Consider the following 21,612-nt stretch of genomic DNA (forward strand, 5'->3'; position numbering starts at 1 on the left):
GCTGCCCTGAAGAAATCCCCAGACTTCTCTGATCATGTTTCCTCACATGGAAAATGGCGAGAAGAATTTGTAACTGAGTGGTTGTCAAAAGGATTAAATTATACATATGAAGTACTTAGATCTGAGTATAAAAGTATTCAATAAATTACAAGCCCATTATGAGACGGTTATTAACAATTAATCTTCATGATTAGTTCATACGCATTAGTAATACTGCTGTTACTTACACTTGAAGCAGTTACGGCAGTACCCACACCCCAGCCTGCTGCAGCTTGCCCACCTTCCTGTGTGGTTCTGTGTGCTACAGTGTGGCAGGGTCTGGTCAGGATGGGTACATCCTAGCCTCTCAGGCCCTGCCTCTTCCTCCAAAGCTGCCATGCACCAATGGGTGGCAGACACGTGAGCCCAAGATTACGAGGCTTTGGGGAGATAGAGAGAGGTTGGGAAAAGTGCAGGGAGCATGCAGAAGTTCTGGCCTCTAGTCTGGGAGACACTGGGGGCTCTCCAGCTATCTGTCCCTAGTTCTGATACCTCCATACCATTCTCAGGAAAATACATTACTCCTGGATAGAGGGGTTGGGGTCCAAATTACAAACCTACAAATGCCACTTCAGACCCGAGTCCATTTTAGAAGGGAAACTGAATCCAGAGACAAACTTTTTAAGTATTTCAGTTCTTGGTCTGATGTCCCTAAGGCACTGGTATGAGAGACATCGGTCACTTCAAGCAGGAGAGCAGCCTTAAGAGTGTGTGCTGAGCTGGGAGCCACAGAGGCAGACCTGCCCCTAATATAGCACAAGGGAATTCCACAAATTTCAGGCCTTCATAGCTAAGCCAGGCTGACAAACTGATAAAAAGCAAATATTCTCTGGTTCTACTTAAACAGAGCCCACCCTCACAATGCCCCGAGGAGCCAGCATAAAGCTGGGATTGTCAGAAAAACCACACTAGGGGCTGGAAGGCTGGAGAGCACTTAGTCAGCAAAGGGTTTGCTGTGAAAGCACGGGAACCCTAATTTCATCCCTAGGACCCACATTACAGAGCTAGGCATGGTTGCACGTTCTTGCAATCCTGCCACTGGAAGGGCAGAGAAGGATCTCTGAGGCTCACTGACCAGTTTGCCTAGTATGCTTGGTGAGAGCCAGGCCAATGAGAGACCCTGTCTCAATAACAGTAAATGACACCAAGGACTTACACAAAGAGAGACATAGACACACAAACACACACACACACACACACACACACACACAAGGGAGGGAGGGGGGAAGGAAGTAGGAGAGGAGGGAGCAAGAGACAGACAGGAACCACATCAGAGCATGGCCCAACTAGCTCCTCTTCCCTGACTGTCCCATGGCCAAGCTCCGTTCATGACACTCCTACAAACAACCATGTGTGAGAAGGTCAAGGGGATACAGAAGCATGGGGCAGTGCCCTTGGAGCACAGTTCTCATAGGCTCTTGGAGTCAGCTTTGAGCTGTTTAGACAGGGAACGGCAGCTTCTGATCCGCTTCCCTCCATGCACCATGTGCAATGAGTCCCCAGGCTTGCCTGCAGGAGATCCTTCTAGAGTGAGGGGCTGATAGGATCCTTCTTCCCTGAGTCTCAGAGCTGTACCCTCAGAACTCCTGACTGTCTACTACTCCATGTCTCCAGGAGGCCACCCTGTATCAGTCAGTGCCCAAGAAAATCCCCCTCCATCTGGGGAGCAGGGAGAAAGCTTGCCCCAAACTCAGAGTCAATCACACACAGGAACAGAGACTTGGAAGCTGGCCCAGAATAGCAGCAACAGAGGAGACTGAGTGGGGACCAAAAGGGGACATGACAGAGGGGCCAGGCTGACACTAGGCTGCCCTGTCTGGATCCTGAGGGAGACTGGGTAGCATGTCACCCACAGACGCTATAGCCACCAGCACAGCTGGTGTTCTGCCTCCTCCCACTTCTGGCTTGCTAAGACAGCACAGTTCTGTGGAGGATTTCTTGGCTATGGATTTATCAAAGGGGGACTTCTCTCGCTGTACCCCAAGTGGAGTCTCATGGTCTAAGGGTCTCCTTGTGGTAGATCAGTGAGGCCCATCACCGAAAACCTCCAAAGAAGATCTGCAATGCCTTTCCTCACCAAGAAAGAACACCTCCTTTTGTTATCCCTTCAACCCCAGAGATGCCCCAGTTTTTGTTTGTTTGTTTGTTTGTTTGTTTGTTTGTTTGCTATGTCCAGGACACATGGATAGACAGCAGTGACAGATTGGCTTGCCAGTCCAGCTGTTCCCCTGTCTATCTGCACGTGGACATATCTAAAGCCACTTTGTCCCTGGTTGCACAGGCAAGCAACAAGAACGGGACCTTCAGGCTCCTATGTGGAGACATCCCCCTCCCCCACCACCCACCCCCACCCCTGCCCCAAGTATCCTACCTATTCAATCAGGCAGGGACAATGTACACACTGCATGGGGCTCCATCCCTCTAGCTCACTCTCTACCAAGCAATTAGATTTAACTCTTCAAGATAAGCAAATGTTTTTTGTTGTTTTCTTCTGTTTCGGGGCACAAATGAAAAGAACATGAGTCTGGGTGAGGAGGGAAGTGGGGGAGGAGCCGAGGGAAGAGCAAGGATATGATCAAAATAAATTGTATGAAAAAGTAAGTTTTAAATGAAAATTTAAAATAAAAAAAAAAGTAAGCAGGCTGTGTCACCTTCGACTGGAAGCTGTCCAGTGACCACTATCAATATTTCAGATCACACTCCACCTTCTGACTACGGCTTCAGCATCCTGGACCTCAACTACTTCCCCAGCCCTCCTCCACTCTGCCCAGGGCCCCTCACCTCTGGCTACAGTGGTCCCCTTCAGGTCCTTGAATGCCCCCCAGACAGTTCTTCCTAGGCTACAGGAATTCAGCACTGCATCTGCCAGCCCATCTGCCTATGCCCTTCTTCTGGCTCCTCACCCTCCTGTCTTCTGCTGCCACACAAAGGCCTCCCATGATGCTCCGTAAAGTAGCCAGTGACCCTCCCTCCCGGCTCCCCAGGACTGTTCCGAGACTGATTTCTTCTGTGGTATTCTCTCTATTCCAAAATGAGATTTACTAACTCACGTTCAACAGCACGAGCCTCGGCTCCCACAGCCCCCTCTGGCTTTTGTGTCTCTGTTCCTGCATGGAATGCACAGGCAGGCACGCAAAACATCTGTTGGCAGCCTGCATGCATGCGTGTGTGCTTAAATGAATAAACAGACACCATATGGAAGCCAAACGAAGCCCCAGGCCCTGACTGCAAAGTATATCCATCCGGCTGCTGCCGGCTGTCACAGCCCATAATCCCTGCCCTTTTCTACAAATTACTCTGGGTCATAAAGACAGAAGCGTCAGAGCTGGCGCATATTCACACAGCTTCTACTTTCTGCACCTCTGATGGGTTGCTTATTTCAGAGGGCTGCATGGACCACAATGCACATGTGCGGATGTCAGGGGACAAACTCGCACCTTGTTGAGACAGGATTTCTTGTTTACCGCAGTTTACACCAGGCTAGCCAGCCTGCAAGTTTCCGCAGACTCTGCCCCTCAGCTGACTGTAGGAACACTGGGATTACGAACATGAGCTACTGGCACTGCTTTGTGTGGGTTGTGGGATCTGAACTCAGGCCCACAGATGTGCACAGACTGCTTTAATCCCAGAGCCATACCCCAACCCCGTTCCCCTGCACTGTCTCCATAACTCACTTTCTTCCAAGACTGAGCCTGTGTAGTTTTGCCTTCTCCACAGTTAATATGGCATGCAGCACATGGCAGAGACTCAAGAACTGGGCAGAGCTTAATGACACAGGTGAACATTACAGTGACCATGATGGAGCTGCAGGTAAGCAGGTCCCAACCAGTATATACAGCCAAAGAGGGCATGTAGCCTAGGCAGACATGAATCATAGGAAGCCTGATTTGACCTTTGTGGGAAGGATAACGGTGCTTTTCTTTCCCCGTGGACAGAGAGCCTGGGGTAGCGCCGCATGGCACTGCCCAGTGGAGTAGCTGAGGGTACATGACTGCAGAGCCAGTTGTGCCAACACAGCCACGGCAGAGCTGCCTGGTGGGAGCTGGTCAGGATAGAGGATGCCCTCAATTGCAAGGATACTCACCACACCTTTAACATGAGACAGCACTCAGGATATGGTTGTCAAGGAGAAGGCTGGCCATTACCGAAAGAAGCTGTTCTGTGCTCATGTCCCCATTGTGGGTTGGGGCCACATGCCACCTGCCAGTCAGCTGCACCAGGTAAATATTTGCCTTGCTCTTTATATTTCATTAAAATCTCCTATTACAATGTTGGCTGACTGGGGAGTTGAGCATCTTTCTCTCTAGGCTAATGGAGGCTTCACCAGACAGATGGCCTGGGAAGCTCGCTTTCTGCCTGCTTGGCACTCTGGGAACCTGTGTCCACTCCTGCAAAATTTCAGCTTCACTGGCAAAGCAACATGTGTTCCATGTCCTGGCATACCCCCTCAGGGCCTCAGTTATCTTATCTGTGGAATGGGTCACTAATTATGAGTTCCTACACCCACAGCTCTCTTGGAAACCAGGTGAAATAATGGACAAAGGTGCCACACAGTAGGTACTTACACATAGTGGTTCCTTTCCTTCTATCTCTCACCCAGCCTTCAGCAGAAATACTTCCTCGATACAGTTCAGACCCCAGGCACTGGGGTCAGGCTGCCATGGAGTCTCGACTAAGGCCTCTTCTTGAAACCTAGTTATGTTTTTCCAAAGACTCATTTTCTCCTCTAGAAAATGAACAAGTCCCTACCCACATGAAAGACAAGTCAAGATCCAAGAGAGGCCAGGACATGGGTGTCCTGGGCATGGCCTGGAGCTCTGGGCTGAGGGTCACACTGGCGCCTGTGATGGCATTAGCGGGCAGGGCCAGCCACAGTCCTCCAGGACCGATTCCCACAGGTGCCAACCATTAGAGTCTGAGAGAGATACAAAACTGGAGTCCCTCAGGAAGAAGGGCTCAGACCACATAGCTCCCGGACTGAGCGCTCATCTTGCCATCCCAGGCTTCTGGGAGAGAAGAGGCTTCTGGGATGGGTCTCTTGGTGTGCTGAAGCCCTCTGCGGCAGAACATCTGAAGGGGGGCCACCAAGGTTTCTAACAATAGCCTGCGTGCCTGTGACAAGCTCACACCTCAGAGGGAGGGGAGAGGCTGGCTCCAAGAGGCTCTGAGGGAGGCTGCTGACCTAGATCGCCAGGGACAGAGGAAGCTTGTGCCCAACCAAAGCCACTCCGCCCACCCTGCTACTAAGTCTAGAGAAAACTCCAGAGCAACTAAGATGGGCCTGCTGGGGGAGCCAGGAGAGGCTAGGAGATCAGGTGCCACGTTTTTGCCAGGGGGCGTTGGGCAAGCTGACACTTCAACCTGACACTGGGGTTCCCTCTTTCAAGGCCTGTCAGTCAACCTGGCCCTCTGGGTCAGCTAACACCACTTTCAAGAAAAAGAACCAGGGCCTGAGCACCTCAGCCTCAGAAAACACCAATCCACTCCCAACACCTGGGGGGAACTGAGGCCCCTCATAAAATAAAATTATTCGGGATTTTTTTTCTATGTCCGCTGTGTTCCCTAGCTCTTATGTAGATATGGGGTTGCCAGGCAAGCTAAGGCTGGGAGAAGCCCAGAGGGTGGAGTGGGCTACCGCAGGTCCTACAAATGGGGTTTCCTGGATCAGCTGGGAAAGCCCAATCCAATTCCAGGGGAGCCCTTGGCTGGGCTGTGTCCAGGCAGAAAACAGCTCAAAGCAATTTCCTCCCGAGCTGGTAAGAGAGATAAGGGTGATCGTGCAGGGTGTGGGGAGCCATCCATCTGGCTGCCTGGGATCTTCCTTCCTGCCCACAGCTTGGGGGTAGCAACGTTCAGTTCAGGGCCTCAGGCCTCAGTTCCCGGGACCTCTGTCTCCCCCAGAGCTAAATCTTGCCTAATGATGTCTAGATAACCTAGAGAGTAGCCAGGTCAGAGGGGCTGTGGGGACAGCCACCCTGGGCCTGAGCTCCTAAAGCCTATGGTTCAGGGACAATAAAGGAAGGGCTTTGTTCTGCCCTGGGCTCAACTAGCCCAGCCACATGCTACTCTGTCAACTCCCACTAGGCTGTGAGGAAGGTCGACCCCAGGGCCTGTGGGATCTGGTGACCCAAACCAATGCCAAAGGAAGAAAATGGAGGTTACTCTATCCACTTAGTCTATCCGTTAGCCTATGGCAGGCAGAAACGTTAGGGTTTGCTCTGGATCTTAAGGGATTACCTGGGTCCTGATTTCCCCCGGCAAGGAAAGCAGGCTACCAGGCCACTGTGGGAAACAAACCACACTCCTTCCTTCATCAGCTGCAGAGGTGCGATCCCTCCTCTCCTTAGCTTTGAGCTCAGACCTACACTTCTGTACAACTGGCTATCCTTTGAGGACTTCAGATACAACCATCACACACCATGGCCTCCGTCCCCCATGATCCACCCCTTTTCTGGTATTCCCTATTCCAAAAGAGTCCACAGAGCCCCGCCCAGGACAAAGCACAGATAAACACTTGGCAAGGCCCTTTCAGACCAAATGGAACCCAGTCAGTCACTCATCATGGGTGTGGCCTACGAACAGAGGGGGTGTTCCTAGATCACAGGTCATGGACCAGGAGACAGGGAGCCTTGGCCATAAGGCCTACCTGTGGGGCAGGTGGGGATTCAGATCCTCAGTTTCTTCACCTGGAAAATGACAGTAATAAACCCTGCCATTTGCCTTGCTGGTTATTACTAGGAAGACTGGTGACAAGGGACATTTGCTAAATAGCTGACTGTGACAAGCCTCATGAATAAGCTTCAAGAAAAAAAAATTACTGATACTCAATCTTATGGGGGGGGGGGGTGAAGAATGAGGCTGAGAGATGTGAGGTGGCACAAGCCAAGCAGTGTGCGGCTGGGATTGAACTCGGGTCTCCAACACGTCACTCAAGCTCCAAGGTCCTCAAGTATTGTCACACCAGGCAGGGACAACCACACTGCTGGGAGCCAAGACAGCCAAGTGGATCCAACCTCATTTCTGCCCCGTGGACCACTTTGTGACCTTGGCTCAGTCATTGTCTCTCTTTGTCAGCAAAAAATAATGCAAATTTTCCAAGCCCGAGAGAATTTCTGGTGCGAGTGCTTCTGCCAAGCTGGTGTAGGCACTTCTTCCATAGCACATGTGTTCATGACACCCCCTGACCTGAATCTGCCTTGCACGGACCATCAGCTAGGCTGCCGCAGGACTGGAGGGCAGGGACATTGGAACCTGATCGTAGGGCTTTCAGCCCAGTCAAGCAGGGGTTCTGGAAACCGGGAGGCCCGCGGGGAGAGGCACCTTGGCAATAAGCTTGCTTAGCGCAGCCTAATCCACACGCCAAGGTGAGTGTCTCACGCAGCACTGCTCTCCCAAACCTGAGAAAGCTCCTGGCATAGGCTGCTTGCTACTGCTAACAAAATATGGAGCTCCGGTGGTTAGTCCTTATCAACTTGACACAAACTGGAGGCATCTGAGAGAAGGAACCTCAGCTGAGAAAATATCCCCTGTAGGTAAGCCTGGAGGGTACTGTCTTGATTAATTATTGATATGCAAAAACCCAAGCCACAAGGGCAAAGCCTGGGCAGGTGGTCCTAGGAATGCATAAGAAAGCAGGCTGAGCGAGCCAGGAGCAGCAAGGCAGTAAGCAGCACCCCTCTGTGACCTCTGTTTCCATTTCTGCTTCTAGGTTTCTGCCTGGAGCATCTGCCCTGACTTCCTTTATGATGGACTGTAAGCCACAGGACTGTGACTTTAACAGCAACAGAATGCAAACCAGGACAGAGGCAAAGCGATGACACCTAGAGATGTCACCTGCTCTTGTGGCCTCAGCCCCCCACCCCACCCCCCACCCCAGCCTGTGGGCCAGTGCTCCAGCAGGGAGGGAGTTGAGGACCTTCGAATGATGTGAACCCACCTAGTCTATCTGAGGCTTTTCAAACTTTAATATGTGTAGCTAGAGTCCTCAGACTCTTGAATTTCCTTACAGTTTTATACACAGGACTTCAGTGCCCCAGGGGCTTTTGGCCTCTACAATCAGTACCTACCTGGAAGCTGGAAACTGATTTGGCTGTGACATAAGACCTAAGAGTGCCTTGGACAACTGACTCTTACACAAGAGGATGTAACCATTCCAACTCTCTTCCCTGGTTAGCACAAGTTCAGGGTAAGGTGTACACTGTGCCCAGAGCTCCCCATGGGACTTTGCTTGATCCCTCACCTCACTGGCTTCTCATTTGTCCTGGACCCTCTTGCCCTGTTTTTCTTACCATGTTCTCCAAAAGATGCCCTCCTCCCAAATCACTCTCATGAAAATCCCCGTCTCAGAGCATGAGTGCCAACAGTAACCGTATGGTATCCTTTGTGACTGTTACAGACTTAAAGTGAGATGCAATCTGTGAAATGCTGTGTATCGAAACTAACACTGGCTACAGAATCACAAAGGACACTGCAGATGCTTGTCCTCTTGGAGCAGGCAACAGCCATGCAACCCATCTCCAGTTCTCAGAGAGTACCCACTGGCTCTGCCATCTTGGCAGGGACCTGGTCCTCCCACAGAAAGTTTCTGTCCAACCACTCACCTCTTCCCACTGATGAATATATCGGATGAGGCGGGAAAGTCGTAAGAGGCGCAGGAGGCTGAGGATCTTAGTGAAGCGGACGATACGCAGAGCCCTGGCGGTTTTGTAGACCTCTGAGTCAATGCGAGTCTCCACTATGAGGAAGATGTAGTCGACGGGGATGGAGGAGATGAAATCTACCACAAACCAGCTTTTCAGGTACTTCATCTTAATCCTCTGGGGGTCAAGGATGATTTCTGTGTTGTCCTCCACCACAATCCCCGTGCGGAAGTTGAGGACCAAGTCAATGAGGAAGAACGTGTCTGACACCACGTTGAAGACGATCCAGGGGGTGGTGTTCTCATCCTTGAAGAAGGTGATGCCCACGGGGATGATGATCAGATTCCCCACCATCAGCAACAGCATCGTCAGGTCCCAGTAAAATCTGCCCAGAGTGACAAAGAGGTCAGTCACCAGGAGAGCGAGGGCAAGCTACAGACACAGGGGAGACCCTGGGGCTTCTGGGGCACTCAGGGAGACGGGAGTGTGAGCATCAGGGCAAGGTGTAGAGGTTGTAAACACAGGGCATGGCACAGGCAAAGGTTCCTCATTCACCAGGATACCCTCCATCTGCATTCTGGGAGCTTCCCAGGTTTATATCCTCTCCAGCCAGAGGCAACCTGGAACACAACTGAACAGTGACCTCTGGGAACAAATAAGAGACTACTTTAGTGACAAAAGAAACTCAGATCATCTTCCCCAGGTTCAGGCCAGGCTGCCCTTATGTTCCCTGGGGTTTAACTGTGGCTGAGATAGGCTGACAGCCATGCCATCAAGCATGACCAGAGAACGGGACACCCAATCACCCATCAGGTGCCTGAGAGGCAGAGGCTTTAGCTCCAGCTTGAGTCTGTCACTGATACCTTATGTGACATCAAGTGGGTCCAAGGCTCCTCATTCTGAGTTTCCTCGCTGTGTAGACTCTTACAATTGTGATCTAGCATGCCTCACGTTGACTCTCTAGTAACCCCCTAAACCAGGAAATGCCTTACCATCTCTCTGCCCAGTTTGCACATTGATACAGGAGTGTTATCCAGCCTTCATATATTTCTTTAAAGAACACACTACATCCACCAGTGAGTTTTGGGTCCAGATTCTACAGGGCGTTCTTGATCTGGGTACACGCTGCCCAGCCACATACTAGTCATTCAAAGAGAGCTGTATGTACTTATTAGAAGCCACACCCGGGTATCCCCATTCATACACACAGCATGCAAATACCCATGTGTACACACACACACACACACACACACAGAGAGAGAGAGAGAGAGAGAGAGAGAGAGAGAGAGAGCGCACCATCATTCCTTTTCATTTCATCTCCTGGGGAAAACAAACAAACAAAAAGACTGTTCCATAGAGGAGCCACTTAGAACCATGTGGCCCTTCGTACATAAATCTAATAATATACCCAGGCTAGAGGAGTTTCTAAAATTAACAGATTGGGTGCAAAGCGGCTGGGAATGCTGACTCCAGCAGGCCTGCCACTCCAGCGGATTTCTGCACCCCCGCCCCTCCCCGGCTCTGGTTCCCTCAATTACAGACCAAATTCAAGACAGTAATTAACAGGAGAATGTTTGCATTTAGTGGTCTTCATAAAACTAAATTGCATGAGGCAAAACCACCCATTTCCTTACATTCTGACTAACTGTTTCAATCTTGAGTTTCCAGATATCCCTTAGCCGATCTGGGCTGGGGTTAGAATACTGGCACTTCCTTCTCCTGTCCTGGAGCTCTGTGAGGGGCGAATCACCCTCTGTGAGGGTGGGGGGTGGGTAGAGTTCTAGAGACAGCCAACCTTGCATCTGCTCCAGTTCTACTCACTGAGACTCTCCTGCCTCAGTTCTTCTCATCTGCTCAGGGGAGTGACTCACATACATCACAGCAAAACTTGCCATAAGAACAAAATAAACTGAGTCCAGTAAAATGTCTTGACCCATGCCCTATATTATTAAATCAGTAAATAAATGTCTTCAATGAATCAACTGGCAGGAAAGACATATGAGGTGAAAGGCGCACTCTCCAGGGACTTGCTGAAGCAAAACTTCCACTAGGGGTAGGGCCAGGGGGAAATCTGTAATAAACAGGAGAGGCATTGACAGAAGCCAGGGACCACAGCACCTGACTGATCAGATGACAGCACCTATTGCTTCAGCATTCAGATGCCTTGACCTCAGGGAATTTGATCCCCTTGGAGGATAAGCCTTGGGGGTCTAAAAGCCATCCCTTGCAGCTGGGCATCTGAAGATGTAGCTCTTGGCGACCACACTGGGAAGGTGAGGGGATTCAGGTTCTGGGGACTGCTCTTGGCCTTGTAGACAGTGTCTCTGTGCTCTTTGCCAGATGGTTGCACAAATCTCTGAACTAAGCCCAAAATTGTGTTCAGCACCATGGACAGTGTCCGTCACGCCTGCCAGCCCCAGTCTGCAGGTCCAGCCAGGGAAGCTTGGCAACAGCTTCCCTGCCGGATCTTCTGTGTATACCACCCTCTCTTCATCCCCAGTCTGGGTGGCCAGAAGTATCTCAAGTGAGTCTTTCTTGTGACTAGCATTTTGTATTGGTGGCTCCTTGAAGACAGAAAAGCCTTTATTCATAAAGAACCCACAAATGCTTGCTGCACAAGGGTTTACCCCTCAACTTTGTGCTTTCTGTGAATAAGATTGTTTGACCCCCCACACCAGTACTACAGTTATTTCTGTCTGTGTTTTAAAGATGATAACACTGGGGCTCAAAGAGAAGCATTTGCTTGGAGCCATTCGGCTAACGAGGAGCAGAGGCAAGATTCAGAGAGGTCAATAAAACTGCAAAATCTGGCCTCGGGTGGGTGGGTAGGTGGGGGTAGGCAGCTCTGCAGGCTGTAGGAGACAGATGAACCTTCTTGGTACTGTGTCATAGTGGAGAGGGTCCTATCAAGGTAGGTGCACCCTTGCCCCAGACACAGGAGAAGAAAGGATCGTTGAGAAAAACTGAGAGGAGCGAGTTTCCTGATATCAGGGCCTCCTAAGGTCTGGCCTGTGTTAGGGTACAGAAGATCTCTCTAGGATTAAAAGTCATCTGATCGATCAGTCAGCCAGGAAGAGCTGTACCCATCCTTCAGAAGGGAAGACTAAAGTCCAAGGACCAGTGGAGTTACTGGAGCCATAAGATAGATGTGCAATGTTCTCAGCACACCACTGTCCCTCGAGCCATTCAGAAATAACATCACAATCCAAGACAGCCAACCACAGGGCAGGCACCCTGCTGGGGTAAAGAAGCAATGGGCAGCCAGACCAAGACGCTCTGCAGTTGGCACATGTCAGAATTAGAGGCCTGGTCTCTCCAGTGCCTTTCTCGGCCCAGTGCTGATGGGCTATTCAGAAAGCAAGAGCTAGGCTCTGGCTCAGTCCCAGGATGTCAGACCTGTATCTGCTTGGTGGCAGGCTTTTGCCTCCTGTCTGCATCAGGTAGATGGTGGAGAGCGGGATTCCAGAAGCTGACACTGAGGTTCTAGGACCCATGTGTAGAAGGACTGAGGGTCAGCAAATAGGCAAATAGCCTTTTACTCTGTGGTCTGAATTACATCATTTGGTGGCTGAGGGGAAGGGGCTACCTTCCATGGAGATGGGAGCAGAGAAGATAGCAACTCCTGACCTTGAACCCAGAGACTAGACAAAGGATCCTCTCCTTCTATGTGGGCTGAAGAAGATGGCTTCCTCTAGCCTCCTTGTTTCCTCATAAGCTCACGTTTGCCTGTGAGCACAAATACACAGGTGGTATGTGTGTGTGTACCACCCATCGCACAGATGCAAACATGCATACACACGAGTGACTTTTGGTAAACAATTGTCTGTGTCCCCATTTTGCCCTCATACCTACATCCACCTCCAGCCACGCCCACGTGGATACATTTTTTTTTTTTTTTTTGCACAAATGATATCCCCAGGGAATCCTGTCATCTGTAAGGAGAACACCATCGTCTTGCCATTCAGATTTTTCCCATCATTCCATGTTCATCTGAATAGCTCCCTCCTCTGGGCCTCTTTAACCTCCAACCTAAGGTCTTGGCTAGCTTGAACCCTGGTTTCAGCTCTTAGCAGGCTTCAGGCTCCTGAGGGACAGGTCTTTGTCTCAGCCCTGGGTCCCTCCCTGGATGCAGCCTGCAGTGCTGGCCCTCCACCGTGTTAAGCAGCACCCTGTTTCTTTCTACTCCTGTGTGCAGATGGTTCCTGCTCCAAGCCCCCACCCTCCTCCTAGCACCCGACCTGCCGTCCCACCTGCCTGCAGAATGTGCCCACCTGGAGGGCCAGCTGTCTCTACACCCAGTGAGTACACAGCCGAACTCAGCATCGTCCTCTAAGCTGAAAGGTACAATCTGCATTCCTGTTCCTGCAGCCAGGGCTCACAAACCTCCCAGCTGCTTTCCACCGACCTCCCTTACCCCGCCTGCCTCCACAAACCCCTCCGAAGTTACCAGGTCTTCTCTGGCTTCCTGTGATGCTGCCTCAAAGTGCCCTTTCTGACCTAGATCTGAATCTCTGTACCTTTGCCGCACCTACTACGTGGTCTCCCATCCTCCATAGTTTGCCTCCAACACACATGCCCCTGCATTATCGTTCCAAGTCATGAACAGGCTACCATTGGCTTGAAACCTATGGGAACCTGTAAGACAAAAGACCTGAACTCCTTAATATGGCAGCCCAGCCACCCCTTTCCTCTTCTTTCCCTCAGCTCCTTCATAGTAGCCAACAGGACCCTTGGCCTCCCCTCCAAGGATCCTTCTCATCCTCAGCCTTGTTCTTCCATAGCCATCGGCTTTAGAAGTCTTTCTCCTTATCCAAGGCCCCAAGTCTTCATCTTCACTTCACAAGTGACCTGTGTTTCCTGCCTTGGGCTTGAGCGTCTGTTAGCAGATGCCCAGTTTCCCTTCATCCTCAACTTCCTACCCTCCTTGCTAGCCCTTCAACAAATCACAGGAGTCTTCACATCTTGGGAAAGTGATGAGAGCTGAGACAATCTCCTCCAATCGTGCACTATCTGTTCAGTAAAGGAACTGCCCCATGGTGACAGACAGCGAGACACAGGACTGCAGTCAGCAGTTGTTAGGCACCTGCTACCTGCCAGGCACTAGTCTGTATGGGGATTACTTCTTTTGTCCTCATAAAGACACTAAGAAGCAGACACTGGTTATGCCCATTTTATGACAAGGAGACTGAGGCCCAGTAAGTTGAGAACCTTGCTATATATATAGTGAATCAAGAATTCAAGGGCAAACAGCCCAACTCCAGAGTCATGCACATCACAATTCCATAGAAGTTAGGCTAGTGATATTTTATTACTCCCAAATTCTGTTCCCCTTTCCCTCCCTCCCCCAAACTCTTTCCCATACACTCTCCCTTGATTCCTTTCTCCTCGGCTTCTTCACTCTCTGATCCATCCACACTCTCTTTAATGAACCTAGACCATCATTCTCCCCAGAGCCCCTCACACCTCAAGGTCAGAGTGAGTCAGCATCCTCCCTCCCCTGCTTCCTGCTGTCACTACCTGCCTCTGGTAGAAATGCCTACCAGATCCTTTGGGCATCCTGTCATCTCTTGGCCATCCTCCAGCGTCTCTCTGCCACCCATGGGGACCGTGGCAATCCTGGCACCTGGTTTGCAACCTTTCATTCCACTCTGTCCTGCCACTACCCTGGGGGACTTCGGCTCTATGCTGTGTGTGCAGACAGGCTCTTGGAGGCTAGAAGCCCCAATCCTAAGGACCCATCTTACTGTCCACTGCAGCCACACACCCTAGACCACGTGAGCACCTGCAATTGCCCCAGCTCGGCTCAGTCTGAGCCTCTCTGCCCTCCCTCCCTCCCTTCCTCCCGCTTTCTGCAGCTGTGCCTGGTTGGCTTCAGGGTCCCAGAGCTACAGTCTGCTGACTCTTCAGACTCTCCCCCAAAGAGCTTCCTGTCCCAGACATGATGGTCCAGCCCTCCCTTCTCTTACCACAGCCTCACCTCTCGTGCTGACCTTTCTGGAACAGTCTTCACAAAAACACAGCCCTGGCCTGGAGGGGTTCTCTTTCTTTCCATGTCTGAATGTGGTTCAGCAAGAAGTGCTCACCCATTAGACTAAACATCCAAGCCCCTGAGCAGCTCCTGTCCCCACTCTCAGATGGACCCTTATCCCTGCCAGGACCTTCCAGGAGACCACAGTGGATACCCCCACCCACCGATGGGCCCTCTTCTAGAGTCCAGAGACTCTGAAGTCACTTTCCCACTAGCAGACACCACTACCTACAACTCCACAGAGAAGGGATGATTCGCCAGAATGTCCCCTCCCTTTCTGCCACCAGACCTCTTTGCTCACTCTCTTCCTCTCTTTCTAGACACGGAGGAGCCTGTGGAACCTCTCTTGCCCACCTCTTCAGTACCTCCCTCTTGAGACATCCTTTCTCAGTGGTCTCATGTAGACCAGGCTAGACGCCATCTGGATATATAGCAGAGGATGACCTTGAAGATCCTGTTTCCACCTCCTGAATGAATAAATGGACTGCCGGCACGTGCTGGCAAGCCTGGCTTTGTGTTGTCCCAGGGATTGAACCCAGGGCCTCATGCATGCTTGGCACACACTCTACTAACAAAGCTACAGCCCCAGTTCAGCCTTTTATTTTAAGCTCTATAAAGACTACAGCCAAAGCCTCGAGTCCAGCCTGCAGGCCGCAGGCCACTGTGGCAGAACCTGCCACCCTCCCTCTCTGTCCAGGTTCCTGCTTGCTATGCCTGTCCTTTGTTTCACATCCAGTCACCTGCTGTCTGTCTGCTGGTGAGTAGACCCTGCTGGCCTCTGTCCTGGGCTTGCGTGTCAAGCTCACTCCAGTCATAGCTGACCTATTCATCTGCTATCACCCTCTCAGCTCAGGCATCTAGAGGGGAGCCTACTCCTTCCACCACTTCCTTCCTGCCCAGCCCCCCTCAGGCCCCAGGGTCTCCCTACAACAGTGGAGAGACTGCTCTCCCCCCCCCACACACACACCCCGCCTGGCCACCAGGGCTCTATTTTTAACCCACCTCAAAAATCTCTGACTCAGAATCACAGGGCTCCCAGGTAGCTGCTCCCAGCTGCCTCGGCTGCTGCAGACACAGACTCACAACCAAGGGTTGCCAGCTGAGCTTGGGCTGGGGGTCTGAGCATGCTTTTCTAATGGCTCCACAATCATCTGTCACTTGAGTAACAACTGTTTTGGTCTCAAAGGTCTCTGAATGACCCTTTAGTCCTCGTCTCTTCTAAGGTCCCTCACTAGTTAGGTTAAAGTCCTAGCCCTCTCAAAATACAGTGAAGGCTGGTGTCAGCCTCGCAGTGGGGACAAGGCAAGCTGTGGGCTATGACCAACCCACCCCTTCCAGACGATGATCCTTCAGCTATGGGACATAGGCACCTGGGTGTCTGCTCAAGGTCTGGGCTCTAGCAGATGAGGGAAAGGGTCTGACATCGGTATTGGTGACAAGTTCCATGTTGGATTAGCTAAGATACTCATATTTCCCTGTTTTAGACAGAGTCTCTTATAGCCCAGGTTGGAATGACTTTGAACTTCTGACCCTCCAGCCTCTCTCTACCTCTGCCAAGTGCTGGGATTAGGGGTGTGTGCCACCATGCCAGATGTACGTAATAACGGGGAATGGACCTAAGGTTTTGTATATGCCAGGCAAGCACTCTATCAATTGAGTACATCCCCAGCTCCTGAGATACTATTTCGAACACACTATATGGTGTACGTAACCAGCACATACTGGCCATTCTCACCACCATCATCATTCTGTGCCAATGAAATGCAGGGCATCGCCTGGGAGTTGTGGGGACCCTGTAACCGCCCCCCCCCCCGTTCCCCATTTTACTTAAAGCAGCACTCTTCTGAGAGAAGACAGACCCACCCATGGGGGAGCTGATGACATAGAGACCAACTCAATGGTAAAGGTTACCTACGCTGGGAAAGATGCCGCTTCTTTGGTTCTGCATCACAGAGGCTGTGGCTACCAGAAGGGAATTCAGCCAAGGCATGAAGGGACAGTGTGGCCTGCTGGCTACCACAGCCTCAAATGGGTCCAGGGATCAGTGCTGTGGCCTGGACACAAGGAGAGAGCAGGGACAGGAGCCCAAGGGTCTCAGTTCTCCTTTTGTCTCTAAGCTGCTGTGGTCTGTATCTCTCACGGCCCTCCCTCCTCAGATCCACCACCATCAATACACAGAGGACAAGGCCATGCACGCTAAAGGCATCATAGAGGTCAGAGAGGCTGGGTATCAGGCTGAGCCTGGAGAAAGAAAAGGAAGCAAGTGCAGGTCAGCACCCTCAGCCTGTATAGGAAAGACAGGGATGCCCTGAGAGACAGGCCCAGAAGCTGGGATTCTTCTGGGCCCTTCAGGAGCCATGGGGATTGTAGATTCCCTAGGAATAGACTGTTACTGTACCTCTCGATGACATGTGTTCTCCTCCTAGCCTGGCTGCTGGGGACACTTTGAGGTGATAACCCATTGCTTTTCTCAGAGGCTGAGTTCCCTGTACACAGACACAAACTAGAATCTGTGTACACGCATATGTGTGTACACACAGAGGCACACACATCGAACAGCACAGCAAGAGACATCGCTTGCTCTCCACTACAGCAGTCCACGTTTTCAGGATGCTGAACTCCCTCAAGCTAAACACCCAGCATCTTCACGTCCGGAGCAAGAGAAGAAGATCTCAAGAAAACTGGGAGGGGATTGGCACTTAACAAACTTAGATCTATCCGCAAGAATCAAAGACTCGAGTACCACTCCCCCCCCAACCCCCCAGCCTTCCGATCTACCATTCAGGAGCCTGGGATAAAAATAGTGTATTGTTGTAGAACACGTGAGCACTGCCCTGCCCCCAAGGGAAGCCAGGTACCTGGCCTCACCTGCCCTTGCAGAAAGGCCTACCAGGGTGAAGGAGAAAATGCACTCGCTGGAGTTGCACCAAGGCCTCCCATGGGTTTGGACCACAGTAGCTACGGTAGGGAGGACCCATAAAACCAAGTTTTGCTGAACACTCTGATTTTGCTGAGGTGAAGTTAGTTGAGCAGTAAGGATCCCACTGCGGTAAGCGGGCTCCGAGGGCCTGGGGCTAGATGGAGCTGTACTTCTCCTCAGGAAAACTGTCTTAACAAGGAGTCTGAGCAAGGGGTGAGCTCCTTGAGTGCTCTCTGAGCCTGGTTTTCATGATTCTGATTTCTAACAACCTGTGTAGGGAAAGGTGAGAAAAAGCTCCTTAGAGAAGAGGGCCTGTCCCCCTGGGCGGGGCACGGGGCAGAGCAGTCAGAATTTGACTGGGGCCCTAGGGAGCTAATGCAGGATTGAGGCAAGGGGGAGCTACCCCAGCAGATGCTTCAGGCCAGAGGGCCCTTAGGAAAGCCCACCACATGGGCCCCCAAAGTGAGTAGCACGAGGCAGTAGGGGGTGTGCCTGCAAGTTGTTCAGGTTATTTGTTTTTTGTTTTTGTTTTGTTTTGTCAATTTCACTCAAGCTGGGGTCATCTGGGAAGAGAGAACTTCAATTGTGAAAATGCCCCCATCACATTGCCTGTAGGCAAGTCTAGGGGGGGCATTTTCTGAGTAATGGTTGCTATGGGAGGCCCAGCTCAGCATGGGCAGGACTACCCCTAAGACAAGGGGTCCTAGGTTACACTAAGAAGAAACAGACCGTACAAGTCATGAGGTGAGGAGCGGACTCAGTCAGCAGCACCCCTCCACAGTCTCTGCATCAGCTCCTGCCTCCAGGGTCTGGCTTCAGTTCCTGCCCTGACTTCCCTTTATGGTGGACCGTGACCATGATTCGCAGTAAGACAAATAAACCCTTCCTCCCTGTGTGGCATTTAGTCGGTGTTTATCACAGCAGTAGAAAGTGAATGGAGACAGGGTGTTTCCTGCCTCATTCTAGAGAGGCCAGATTACATAAAGACCTTGGGGACCCTGCAGTGACCACCACTCAGGCTTTGGGACCTTGCTAAACAAAACAAAACAAAACAAAAAAAAACCGCAACTCTCGTCTCTCTCCTATTCAAACAGAGAAAAGAGGCCACAGAAGTAAGCTTCAGCTAAGCCCACCAGCTAGACTGGCCTTTGATTCCCACACTCCCCCGGGGCCTGTTCTAGATGCTGCCTCCCAAGAGCCTCTGGGGCTGGAATGGCGACTTTCATAGATCACAGCCTAGTGGCCCATGGCTTCCTCCACCACAGTCACAGTGGCCTGCAGCCTCTGTGACTCCTAGCACTGAGCGCTCGACAGACCAGCTCTGAGCTTCCAGGAGTGGGCAACCCTCCTCAGGAGTTGTCCCCAGGAGGAGGAGGAGGACACAGTCAGGACCATAGGCAAGAAGGTGACATCATTTTCATTAAGCTCTTGTTCCGAGTTGGTGCCTGGGTAGAAACATAGCAAGGAACACAGAAAAAAAAAGTCTTCTTACCTTCCATCCACAGGGCTGGGAGCTAATGGAGAGCCCTCACTCTGCCCCCTGCACCCAAGGGCTAGCAAGTCCTCAGCAGAAAGATGTCAGAGATACCTGCAACTATTCTGGGACCAGAGACTATAAAATGGCAGTATCTCGCCTGACTTGACTCAGTAGGGCCGAGGTTCTTTCTCATCAGCTCTGGTCAGCAGGGCCCTGCTGGCTCGGTTTGCACTAATGGGGTCAGGATTGCAGGCTCAATATCTATTTGTGCAATTAGCTCTGCTCTCTTCTCAGGCTTAGCCTGAGTCCTGACCCTGGATGCTGAGAGAGAAAAGAAGTCTGCTGAGGTTCCACGGCGATGAAGGGAGGACAGACTCCTGGTGCAGGGAAGGCTCACACATAAACAAACCCAGGTTGGGAAGGCAAGGAGAGCTAACCTAGGCTCATCTGCAGAAACTTCTCAGCTAGACCACATTCTTCTAAAAGGTGTTACATGAAACACTGAGACCTAGGTGTTATGAGGATCGACGAGACCTGGGTGCTTGCAGGTCTTCCGGTGCCCGTAGAAAGAAACAGACGTCTTATATCTTCTGAGAAACTGCAGAAAGAAGAGCCTATGTCTCACCGGGCATCCAGTGGCCAGGGACTTGTGTTAATTATTGACAGGGGCTGCTCCAGCCTTCAAGGGGACTGCAGGGTAATTACTTCTGGGCTCCAGGCCACACGCTCAGTGACATTATGACAGCGGTGTCTGCCTTCTGGGCCTTGTGGAGAAGAAGGGAATCTCCTCCAAGGCTGTTGGAAGGCTCAGAGCAAATACACAGCAACAGCAGAGGCAGGCAGGCAGGCAGGCAGCAGGGCCAGGTGCCTGGGAGTTAAAGCAGCGACACAGTAGTGCAGATTCAAAGAACCAGAGTCTGATAACACCCACCCCAAGCAGATGGCTCAGACTCCCAATCTCCGTCTTCCTAGAAAGTGTGCAGAATGACTCTCCCTCCTTCAGACCCAGTTCAGATTGCCCTTTACTTGCTCTGCATCCACACTGGCTATCCTCTTTCTATCCCCCCACCCCGCCCGGAAACAAGCCCCAGAGACCTGACAAGGAGCCAGCATCCTCCCCTGTCAGGTGAGTGGCAACTTTCCCACAACATGGAAACAGCCTTAGAACGTAGACCTCTGGAGGGCATGACCCTTCCTCGTTCCTCCTCAAGCCCAGAAAACAATGTATTAGCCAGCCCTGTTATGTATTAATTTCTGAAAGCCTTGTTCATGCAGACATAACACATCCACCCACATGGGTAAATGCTTAGACAGACATAAAAACCACCAGTACAATTATCAGGCCCCCGCAGCTACTGGGATCAGACCCGGAAGCCCTACTGCATGCTGTATAGAGTTCTGGGTACCCTGGGCAGAGGGAGTCCTGCTATGAAGCCCATACATATCGCATGCCCATCACCAGGCATTATTCTACATATGCCTCGGGCCTTGCTGCCTGGCTGGGAACACCAGACACCAGCCCCAACAATGAGGGGCACAGCAGGGTGGGGAGCGGTCATGTATGAGACTTGGCAGTCCCAGCAGTGGCGACTTATTTGTAATTTGTGCTTTGCCTACCAGTATGGACCAAAGGCAGCCGGCTCAGATGCTAAGATGCACAGGAGCTCCAGGAAGGAAGGGGAGCACGGAGTGGTGAATGCCCTCAATCCTACCCCAAGATCGGGGCCTCCTGGAAGACACTGAAATTAGTTCACAAGCTTTGCTACTGGCCCTGAACCACGCCTTTATCTTATGAGCCCCTGGTCCTAGTCATGACTGACCTTTGATCCAGCTCATGAGCTGAGCCTTGATCCCAATCACAATCAAAGTCCTAGCGGTCACACTCTTGAGTCTAGACCACATTCTCAGGCTGAGCCCTTCATCAGAAACTGAACTCTAACCCTGAGCACAGAATGAGCCTAGGTTCCAGTCACAGACCTCAGCTGGGTTCCAATCTGTACACCCTCACTTTTCTAAAGGCTTCAATAAACACAGCACAACACTATGTGTTTCTCTGATGGACTGAGCACAGACACCCTGGCTGACTGTCCCTCCTCCCCCGGAACCTAAGCCATCCTACCGGAACAGGGACTTAAATGGTACTCTGGTGTGCTACCAAAATCCCAGCAGTCAGTCCCTGCCAGGAGAGCATCTGGAGGGTAGGCCTCTGGACCTTTGTAGAGAAACATCACATAACCCAGTGGGTTCTGGTTTTGTCATTGACGTGAACTTCTCAGAAAACTTTCTCTACTCTCTGGCGACACAAGGAACACCCTAGACAAAGAGCTTGCTTATGTCTTTCCTTTGGGGCTCTGAGCCTAATAGAGCCCTTTTACCTGGTTGTCACTCCTTTTCCTGAGCCCCCCCCCCCATAATGTTTTGATTCTCAGGAGGATAATCTCTAGGAAAACTTGTATAATTAAGTTTTTAAAGCAAAGGAGAAAAGGTGAGGGGAGGAGAAAGGAGGAGT

At 51.4% G+C, this 21,612-nt stretch overlaps 1 protein-coding gene across 1 annotated transcript in view; it reads right to left on the reverse strand.

Annotated features, from left to right (window-relative positions):
• Window positions 1–21,612, reverse strand: part of Hcn4 (hyperpolarization activated cyclic nucleotide gated potassium channel 4) — a 38,523-nt gene that overhangs the window by 7,724 nt on the left and 9,187 nt on the right. Inside the window, exon 2 of the mRNA XM_076925523.1 lies at window positions 8,640–9,063. Coding sequence (XP_076781638.1) covers window positions 8,640–9,063 — 424 coding nt within the window. The remainder of the gene's footprint in view (window positions 1–8,639; window positions 9,064–21,612) is intronic.

The sequence above is a fragment of the Arvicanthis niloticus genome, chromosome 26 (assembly GCF_011762505.2).
Source record: "Arvicanthis niloticus isolate mArvNil1 chromosome 26, mArvNil1.pat.X, whole genome shotgun sequence".
NCBI classification, from domain to species: Eukaryota; Metazoa; Chordata; class Mammalia; order Rodentia; family Muridae; genus Arvicanthis; species Arvicanthis niloticus.